Source organism: Microtus ochrogaster, chromosome 24 (assembly GCF_000317375.1).
Source record: "Microtus ochrogaster isolate Prairie Vole_2 chromosome 24, MicOch1.0, whole genome shotgun sequence".
NCBI classification, from domain to species: Eukaryota; Metazoa; Chordata; class Mammalia; order Rodentia; family Cricetidae; genus Microtus; species Microtus ochrogaster.
In genome coordinates, this window is record NC_022024.1 from 28,909,810 (window position 1) to 28,920,735 (window position 10,926).

The following is a 10,926-nucleotide window of genomic DNA, read 5'->3' on the forward strand; positions in this document are numbered from 1 at the left end:
CACCATTATCACCATCACCATTATAACCACTACCATCACCATTATAACTACCACCACTATTACCATGACAACCACCATCACCATTATAACCACCATCACCATTGTAACTACCATCATCACTATTATAACCACTAACATCTCCATTATAACCACCACCATCACCATCATAACCACTACCATCACCATTATAACCACTACCATCACCATTATAACCACTACCATCACCATTATAACTACCACCACTATTACCATGACAACCATCATCACCATTATAACCACCACCATCACCATTATAACCACCACCATCACAATCACCATTATAACCACCACCATCACCATCATAACCAGTACTATCACCATCATAACCAGTACTATCACCATCATAACCAGTACTATCACCATCATAACCAGTACTATCACCATTATAGCCACCATTACCGTTATAACCATCACCATGAGTCCCATCACTCCTGCTCTTCCTGTCCCGTCATCCAGCTTTAGGGGTTTTCTGTAGCCCTGTCTTCTGACATTGAATTCATCATATTTTTGTTGTTCATTGCCTGTCTTTTCCATTGGCATGTGAGCTCAATAAGGACCCAAGTCCTTTTGTTTACTGATGCATTCCAAATGACTAGACAGCATCTTGGCATAAGATAGGGCAGAGAGAGAGAGAGAGAGAGAGAGAGAGAGAGAGAGAGAGAGAGAGAGAGAGAGAGAGAGAGAGAGGAAGAAAGGAAAGCAATGGAAGGAAACGAGAGCCAGAGAATGGAAAGAATTGATGTTTCTGTTCTGGTTGGGTATAGTATATAGACATCTTATTTAAAAGAATCTACATTGATGTACTCATAGCTTTCAATTTAGTTTTTTCTTTTTATTACCTTTGTTTATTCTTGCTGTGTGTGTGTATACATACACTCGTACGCATCTGGGAACATGTGCCACGGCATGCGTGTGGAGGTCAGATGGCAGTTTGTTAGAGCTGATTCTCTCCTTCCACTGTGTGGCTGTTGGGGCTGGAATCAGGATGCCAGACTGTTGGCTAACGCGTCTTTATCCGCCCGCCGAGCTGTCTCGCTGGCCCTGTCTTGTTTTGTTTTTGTTTTGTTTTGTGAGATGTGGACAGGTTTCAGCAAACATCATCTGCCACGTGTGAAGGTAATTGCTCATTTGAATAGGCCGGGAGAGGCTTGGCTTTTGCCTCTGAATTCCATATCATCCTTCAAGAACTCCAGGTCCTGAGCCTTTTATTCCCTGCTTTGCCTTTTACATGCAAGGGAAGAGGACAGTACAAAGTGTGTAGTAAAGAAAGATAGGGGGCTGGAGAGATGGTTCAGTGGTTAAGAGCACTGGCTGCTCTTCCAAAGGTCCTGAGTTCAATTCCCAGCAACCACATGGTGGTTCACAACCATCTGTAATGATATCTGGTGCCCTCTTCTGGCCTGCAGGCATACAAACAGGCAGAATATTGTATACATAATAAATAAATATTAAAAAAAAAAAAGAAAGATAGGTTGTCAACACAGCTAATGTATCAGGCTCCTTCCTGCCTCGTTAAAGGAGGTTATTCAAACCTGATGAGCATTTTATTTTGTTATTGTAATTGGCATGGTAATTGTATGTATTTATGGGGTGCGATGTGATGTTTTGATACTTGTGTACTGTGTGACGATAAAACCGGCAGCATTAGTACGCCAAACATTTATCGTCCCTGTGTGGTAAGACTCCAACCCCATCTTCTGGCTGCCTGGAAATCCGCAATCCATCACTACTGGCTTAGCCACCCCGCTGTGCAGCAGACCCAGGACTTAGTTCTTCCGTCTGCTGTGACTTAGTGTCCGTTCTGACAGGCCTCTGCCTCTCCCCTCTGTTTTCCCCAGGCTCTGGGAACTATTCGTCTGTACTCTTCTTCTTTGAGACAAGCTTCTTAAGACTGCACTTGGATGGAGTATGCAGCGCTTGGCTCTCTGAACCTGACTTATCCATGTAACATAATGCCCTCCAGGTCGATGGCGAGGTTATCATTTTAATAACCGAACAGCATTGTGTATCTTGCATACCTATCTAATGTACCTACCCATCTGTTGATTGACAAGGCGGTTGATTCCATGACTCGACTGTGGTGACTAAGGCTGCCATAAACACAGAGGTGAAGAGGTCTCTTTAGCATATGGAGGCCATCTCGTTTGAATACGTGCCTCAGAGTGGGATGGCTGCATTGAGATTTCTAGGCTCCTCCGTGGGCTTTCCTTCTGTAGCTGTGCTAATGTGTGTAAGGATGTTCATGCCCACACTGGACAAGGTGATCTAACAAGATCTCCACCCCAACAAGACCTGGCCTGGACATTCTAAAGTAAAAGGAGCCCTGGAGAGGGCTGGTGAGTTCAGTGGCTTCTGCATGTACTCTCTTTATTCAGAGTCAGCTCTGTAGACGTAGGAAAGACCATCGTGGGAAGGAAGAACCTTGCAGGCAGCAGGCTGGAAGCAAACTCAGAGGACTATGGCAAGTCGGGACAGCTGTTCTGTGGCAAGAGTGTGCCTTCTAAAGCTGAGTGATGCTGTATGGGAGGGAAGGGCATAGAAGACACCGATGGGCTGGTGGGGTGGCACAGCGGATGTGGTGCCTGCTGGCAAGCTTGGAGACGTGAGTTCTGTCCCTGAGAACCAGCTGCACGGAACTTTCCTCTGACTTCCGTTTATACATTCTTAAGCTACAGTGCGCACCTGCAGCCCCCTCACAGAGGTTTTTTTTTTTTTTTTTTTTTTTTTTTTTTTTTTTTTTACAGGATGGTAATACCTGATAAAATTCCATATATTCAAAATAAGGTCTGAGCAGGGCAAGAGAAGCATTTTCTAATTCGCCAATTAACAAACGACAGCCACGAAGTGTGTTGTATTTTTCCTCACTGTATAGAAACTTTAAGAGTGGCTTGGTGACATGGTCATTATTAGAGGCTGGGAAGGGTGGGGATGCTGGATAAGGGAGGTTTGACTGCAGAGACCAGTGCACATACCTGGAGAAGCAAGTTCAGCTCTAGGGACTCTATACTTAGTAATAATCTATTTTTAAAAAATCTTATGAAGAGGTAGAAGACAGAAGTCTGAGGCTCCAAAAATAAAGAGGCAAGAATTCACCCTCTTGATTTGATGGGTGCCATTTGTGTGTGCTGACATATCCTGACCCAACAAAAACCAAAGTAGGGAGAAAAAAAGAAAACACACACACACACACACACTTCAAAGCCTAGACTGCCTGCTCGGGAATGGATGTGGGAGCTCTTGTCACATTGTCACGTTGCTAGCATTTCTTTCAAGTGTTCAATTCATTGGAAGCTAGCAGGTCCGGGCAGCCAGCCAAATGAATGTCAGCTGATGACACATTGTAACGTAAAGCAGGCTCTGCTGCCAGAACATTGTATCAATGCTGTGTTACAATATGATACAGTCTCGTGCATATAATGTTTGCTGTGGTCTTATAGCCATCATCCAGAAATATAGCTAACACTCCAGGGCTAAGCTTTTTTGAATTCTTCTCTAGGAAGTACTACAGAAAACTGAGTTAAGTACAGCACCCACAGTTCTTAGAGTGTACCCCCAGGTACATACGTCAGAACTTTTTCTCTTCCTGGGCATTCCAAATGACACGTATTGTAGCTGGGAGGAGGGCGCCACGTGACGCATGGTTGCGTGTGGAAACGGCCGCAAGTTACAAAACTTAGTGCCATCATTAAAATGAGTAGAAGAAATGGGGGCCAAAGAAATAGAGTTCATGCCCTTGAGGGGAGAGGACAAGACTTGTGTCCTCCACTGGTGGCCCACCTGTGCCTGGTCTGAGCTCTCTGGTCCCATGAAACACGGCTGGATGATGGGGGTTCAGAGCCTCCTTGTGCCTCTGTGACACCCCCACCCCCTCCCCAGGCTAACTTCTACAGCGGTAGGACTATGAGGTGGCTAAAGAGAAAGTATGTCTGGCACTCACCACCAAGTAGTGTGTGGCTTGGACTCCCAGCACCAAGTAGAACTCCGTGTGAATCAGTCATCAAAACTGGGGCGCCTAGCAGGACAAAGCAGCAGCTAGACTTTGAGGAGGAGCAAGTTTGTGTGTGCTGGGCCGGACCCTTTAGTTACCTCCAGGGAGCTCGGTTGCTCGCAGCAACTTGCACGATCCCTTCTTGCTCCAGCTTGCTGCCTCCCAAGCTGGGCTCTGGTCTGAGAGTTGTTGGGTGGCTCATACTCTTGCCTTCTCTGGACCCATTTCCCCAATTTACAGGATCTGGGAGTCCCTGCAGCTTGGTGCCCCATCTCCACCATCTATCCCCTGGTCTGTTCTCTTTCTGTCCTTTCATGCCCCTCTGAGCCCCAGAGGACATCCTAGTGAAGGGAAGAACACATATGTGTAATGTTGTAGCAGTCAGTTTTTTCTGTAGTGGCGCCATGTAACAAACTGGCCCAAGAATCCTCAGCTCATTCACTGTGGCATTTATTTTACTTACGTTTCTGTTTCTTCAGACTGGGTCCAGGCCAGCCCTTGATAAAGTTCAGGTCAACTCTGTGTCTCGTCACTTCAACCCAGTATTTTGCTGACTAGATAAAGACACATGGCCAAGCCCAACTCTCAGTGTGCTGATGACATAGGGACCCACTGCACTGTGGTGCCGCCTGGCCCCTTAAAGGAGCAAAGCAAGGAAGAATTGGGAATAAATTCTATCGTATTCTTGGTATCCAGACTGTGGCCAAAGCTTTGGACAATCACCGATTTTAAATAAGGTGGAAACGTTTAGTAGCTGTGCAAAGGACCCTGCTCGAAGGGGCAGAAAGAGGCGGCCGGTTTGGAAGGTTTCCCAGAGAGCTCTAGGGACTGAGGAAGCCACATGGAACCCCCCTCTCCCCAACCCCAGGTTGTGCTGAACCCCTCTTTCCTGTGCCCAGGTTGGAGCTCATAGAAAGACTTCTAGGGGACCCCCCCAAGAACCTGGGGAGACCATGGTATAAAATACGCAGGCACCTTTGCTGTGTTTTGTCTCCCGTGGGACAAATCTGGTTCCTGGCAGTTAAAGGTTCGGGGTTGCTGGGTATGGTCCCACCTGGGAGTGAGCGAGCGAGCGGGGGGGGGGGGGGGGAATGGGGGGGGTTGGCAGGCCTAGCCCTTGCCTTTCTGCAGAACTCCAAACTGGCTGACATCTCTCTGCCTCTCCAGGAAAGTTCCTCTGAGTGGCCACTACGTTTCAAAGATATTTAAACACTCACTGCCAAAAGGTTTGGCCAGAGACACCCAAGAATTTGAGCCGTGTGTGGCTTATTTGAGCTCACTGGGAGCTGGAGCCGTGACATTGCGCATCCTGCCAGGAGCCCTTACAGAGCTCAGGAGTTGCTGGTGTGGTTTGAAGTCAGAAGTGGTGGGGCCGACTCTCCCAAACCCAGTGACCACTGTGGTGAAGGCAGACCTCTTTAAGAATACCCCCTTTAAAGACTTAGAAATAAAATGCCCCGTGGGTGTTTGTAGCATGTTCTTAGTCTGGATTTTCTTTAACAGAGACACCCACGTGGCCCTCATGTTGCTCAGAGAAACAATAGGATTCTTTCTTCTGCCTGGGCCTGTGAGAGGAAGCAGGAAGTGAATGCTTGTAAGGGGTGACTGGGGGCTTTCATATGGCAAGCGGGGTGACTGCTGTTAGGATCAGGGCCCTGGCCTTGCTGGCCAGGCGCTCTCCCACTGAGCAATACTCCAGTCCTCTGGAACCTGCTGGAAGAGGCAGAAAGATGCCAAAGGTCTGCCTAAAGGGAACTGCTGGGCCTGCCTCTCTCTCTGGCTCCATGGCCACCTGGAAGCTGCTCTGTGAAGGGCAATGGAGCAGCCAAGGGACTCACTGTAGAAAACGCCTCAAGGCCATTCTTCTGTCTTCCCGGCATCTTTCTCGCTGTCCCTCATTGCTATCAGCCTGGGCTGTCGCAAGGACCCCAATGTCTCCTTGCTGCCGTCTGGGGGTCCCCTCATTCTGTTGCCTGGTCTCCATCTCACTTGGCTTTTGTACATCTTGAGGTAGAAGCCTGGTGTCCACCTTGGGGTCTTTACTGAGCTTTCTCGGCTCAACATCAAAATCCCAGCTCCATCTGTCCCGGTCAAAACACCCTCGGTGTTTGCTCATGACATTTGGCCTGCAGGAAAGCGTTTCCTAATTACATGGATGATGATAAAATAAGTGGGTGGGGCTGGAAAGCTGGCTGTGCGTCTCAGGGTGCCTGCCAGCAAGCAGGACAACCCAAGTTCAGTTCCCAGGACCCCGTGGAAGGAATGAACGGACTGCTGCAAGTTGTCCACGCACATGCCACACACATGTATGCATGGGTGCACACACAATAAGTGTAATAAAACACGGGGATAATTTCTTATGAATACACTCAGCTGATCAAAATTCAGAACCTCCCATGCTCCTGCTTGGACTCCCACCAGTATGGATGCATTGGAATTCAGCAGGTTCCAAGAGCTAGAGAACAGTGTGTTAGGAGGAGTGAACGCCAGAGTCTGTGCTCTGGGCACAGTCGGAGGATGACATCTTTGTGGGATTTCCTCTCCTGATGGGACAAACCCTTCCGACCTGTGTACTTGAGATTGGGGGGCTGGAGCGACTGACAAGTGTCTGGGGAGTTAACGTCCTCTTCCGTTGGCAATGACCGAGTCTTTACGTTCATCAGCGTCTGCTGACCGGGCATCAGCTCTATGTAAGCACTGTCCTGGGTTCTGAGATTGTATACCGTGCAAAGAGTGGCCAAGTCCCTTCCCTGAAATGCTGGCTGTGTCATAGTTCAACCAAGGGATGCGGAGTCTTCATTACCCCAGGCCCCTGTGTAAATCATTTAGCCCCAGCGGGTGCTCATGGCCACATTTCAACAAGTAAAGGCTGGAGAGTGACCAAAGACATGGTTGATGTGATGGGTGGGAAAAGATAGAGCTAAGCCAAGGAAGGGTTGAATGGGGGCTTAACTGCATTGTTGGTTCCTTTCGTTTGTTTATTCTGTGTCTTTCCCAGTGCCGGGCGACTTGGATGATTCATATGTAACGAATTCCAGGATCCCAGGGCACCGCTCTTGTGTTTCTGGATCAAAGCTGCTTGCAATGGTGCAAACGAAAGTCTGAGTAATTAGGCGGTCCATCGGGATGGAGTGGAAAGAGCTCTCTCTGTGTGATGCTCTGTGCAGTAGAGCCATGGGTAGCCCGTGGCCTGCAGGCCCCAGCTCTGACCTACCTGCCTTCCCCACCTCCTCCAGGTATGGAGAGTGCAATCACGCTGTGGCAGTTCCTTTTGCACTTGTTGCTGGACCAGAAACATGAGCACCTCATCTGCTGGACGTCTAACGACGGCGAGTTCAAGCTCCTCAAGGCGGAAGAAGTGGCCAAGCTGTGGGGCCTCCGCAAGAACAAGACGAACATGAACTACGACAAGCTGAGCAGAGCCCTGAGATACTATTACGACAAGGTAAAGCAACCCTCAGCCCCATGGGGGGTGGGAGGAGGAGGTGGGAGAATGCCTTGCCTCTCCTTGTTCATTGATGGGGCAGATGAGCCAGTGCTGTGGATCAAATTGGAAAATGGGCGGTGGCTCAGAGGCAGTTCAGCCTGTGAAATGCTTGTCCTGTAGGCACAGGATCTAAATGCAATCTCTGGAGTCCACAAAAAGGCCTGGCATGGTAGAATTTGTGATTCCAGGACTCACGGGCCAGCCTTGTTGGTCTGTCAGTTCCAAGCCACTTAGAGACCCTGCTTCAAAAAAAAAAAAAAAAAAAGATTGATGTTTGGAACCCTATGAATGATGGTCACATGCACACCTGTGACCATGTGTACAAACAACACACAGAAACCCAAGGAAATGGCGGTTGCTTATACTTTCGATTTTGAGAAAAACCTGTGAGGATTTTGCCTCCTGTGGAAACCTTTAGGATGTTATGGGGACTCAGATCTTGTCCCCCACCTTCTCAGGTGTAATTTGCTGAAGAAGGCTTCTGGCAGCAGGGTCAGGTGGCTCTGGGGACAGAATCAGAATTCAAGTCTGGGAAATCTGTCTTTTCTTTCTGGATGGGGTGCAGCCAGAAGAGCCTTTCCTGGGAAATGATAGTTTGGGGTGCAGTTTTTGACCCCTGTGTGCTGGGGGTTGAACCCAGAGCCTTGTTCATGCTGAGCAAGTGATCCAGCACTGAGTTACCCTCCCAGCCCTGGCTGGACACCTTATTACTATTAAGGGCCTGGCATCTCAGTATCTCTGCTTGTGAAATGGAAATCATGGCCTTTCCCGACTCAGGGTCTCAGTGAGGATCCACTGAGCTATTGCATGCTAAGTCCTTATATTTGTACTTGGTGTGTGACATTTGACTTGTTAGTAACTCCCTAGTTAGAAGCAAAGCCAGTATTAAGAAGACGAGAGACAGAGCACTATATTTTTTTTAAAAAAATATACTAATTTTATGTATATGGGTGTTTTGCTTGCATGTATGTCTGTGCACCACATGTGTGCAGTACCCGTGGAGGCCAGAAGAGGGCGATGGATTCCCAAGACTGGAGTTACAGGCAGTAAGGTGCTACCATATGGGAGCTGGGAATTGAACTTGGGCCTTGGAAAGAGCAGTCAGTGCTCTTAACCATTGAGCCATCTCTCCAGCTTCTAGAGTACTTTTTAAAGTCAATCACAGCACAGTTGCCAAAGCCAGGACGGTTGGCGTGAGTGTAATTAATTTCCCACCAATTAGTTAGTGTGCTTGGTAGGGCAAAATCCCTTCTATTTTGGATAAATGTATCAGATCTGTAATTATTGGGCATTTCCGTCTGAGCCTCTGCTTCCCGGACATAAAAGCTGAGAGTCCCAGTAAACAAAGTCAGCTTTTGTTCTGGGTTCACTATTCGAATGGAAAGGTGAATTTAAAACTGATTTAACTATTGGTTGCTGATCTATATTTAGCACCTTCTGTCTGCAAACCTCTTTGGAATCAAGGACAGAAGGATCATACCTTTCAGGAAGTGACGACGTCATTAATTATAAGGAGCTCCGTCCTGTCCTCCTAATTGCATGTGATTATGTCATTGGCGAACCAAAGGTGCTTCCCATTAATGTGGCAATTAATTAATCCCGGCTTAATGCAGAGTCCTGCGAAGATGTAAAGGCACTTAGCTAATTGCACTGTCTGGAAGCCAAGCAGATGGCGTCTTGTTTGCATTTTCCCCAGGTTCTATGTTCTGCCATGGGAACTGGGGGCCCCCACAGGAAAACAGTCTGCCTTGCCTGCTGGCAGGGAGCCCGGAAGCTTGGCCTTTCCATTGTTTTAAATCAAGGTGTCGAAGAAAAGAGGGCTTGCCTCAGTGCCTGGCACCAGAGTCACCTCTTCACGGCTCGGGCAATGCACCTGAGGGTGTACGTAATGTCCCATCAGCAGGAAGGGGTCTGTGTCCTGGGCTGGGGAGTGACTGTCGGTGGCTGGCAGTGTGGCTGTTGTTGAGCTAGCACCTGGCCCAGCGCTCTAGAGAGAGCCGTGTCAGGCTGGAGAGACGACAGTAAAGTGTCTCCCTCACAAGGTGAGACCCTGGAGAGGCGCTGGGCACGATGGCTTCCGCTAGCAGTCCCAGCGCTGAAAGAGACGGTAATCCCTGGGGCTCCCTGGCCAGCTGGCCCAGCCTGATAGGTGAGCTTCAGGCCAGAGAGGGACGCTGCCTCAGAGGAGGTGACTGCTGTTCCTAAGGATGACACCTGAAGTCGTCTGGCCGCCACATGCATGTGTTGTGTATACACACACACACACACACACCTGTATGTACACACAAGTATACATACCCACAAGTACACATTCATACACAAGTACAATTCACATACATACACACACACAAGTCCATATGTATATGCACACTTGTACATATATACACACAAGTATAATATATACACACAAGCACACATGAATATATACACATGTATGCACAAATACAATTCTCATCCACATAAACACAAGCACGCACATGCATATACAAGCACAGTATACATACACACAAGCACACAGATAAGTACACACATATACAATTTGCACACAGACAAACATAGATGCAAACACAAGTACATAAAACACACATGTATACACAAGCACAATATACATACACAAGCACACATACATGTGCCCACACATGTGTACACATAAGTATAATTCTCATACACACAAACACATACATGCACACACATTTTTTTTTAAAGGTAGTTTCATAGCTGTCAGGGGGCATATTGCTGCTTTCTGTTAGGTATCTAGGGACCTGGTCTGGCTTGGGCACTTCCTATTGAACTAGATGACTTTAAACTAAATGACACTCCATGAGACAGGTCCTGGCCCGGCCCTCCTTTCCGAGGCAGAACATGGGGCCTTGGTTAGGAGACTACTCTAGCCCAAGCAGCCAGTGAATGGCGGGGCCTGGCGGCAGCTCCATATTATTCTTTAACACAAACCTTGACTTCTACTTTAGAATCCCTGAGTTCAGGTAGGCTGCCCCTGTGCTGTTCTAACCTCAGGAGTTTTTTTTAAATCAAGAGCTGTAATACTGAAAAGTCCAAACAAATGCCACGTATTAGCTTAAGCCCAAACTCTGGGGCCCTGGTGGCCACCGTGGCCAGCTTGCTAGACTTGTCCCCTTTCCCTCTTTCTGGGGCAGAGCATGATCTAGTCATGTGACTTTGAAGCAACCCAAGAACTGAGACTTGCAGTAAAGTCAGGGGCTTCTGCTGCCTCTCCTGTCTGAGTGTGTTGTTCAGGCTCAGCCACAGAAAGGCTTGCCCCACACAGGTGTTCATGCCCGTGTTCCCAGGACAGCTGAGGGGCTGGAGAGATGGCTCAGTGGTTAAGAGCATTGCCTGCTCTTCCAAAGGTCCTGAGTTCAATTCCCAGCAACCACATGGTGGCTCACAACCA

At 48.2% G+C, this 10,926-nt stretch overlaps 1 protein-coding gene across 1 annotated transcript in view; it reads left to right on the forward strand.

Annotated features, from left to right (window-relative positions):
* Elk3 (ELK3, ETS transcription factor) overlaps nucleotides 1-10,926 on the forward strand; it is a 57,741-nt gene that overhangs the window by 18,183 nt on the left and 28,632 nt on the right. The window contains exon 2 of the mRNA XM_005358162.3: nucleotides 7,264-7,472. Within this exon, the coding sequence (XP_005358219.1) occupies nucleotides 7,266-7,472 (207 nt within the window). The 5' untranslated portion in view covers nucleotides 7,264-7,265. The remainder of the gene's footprint in view (nucleotides 1-7,263; nucleotides 7,473-10,926) is intronic.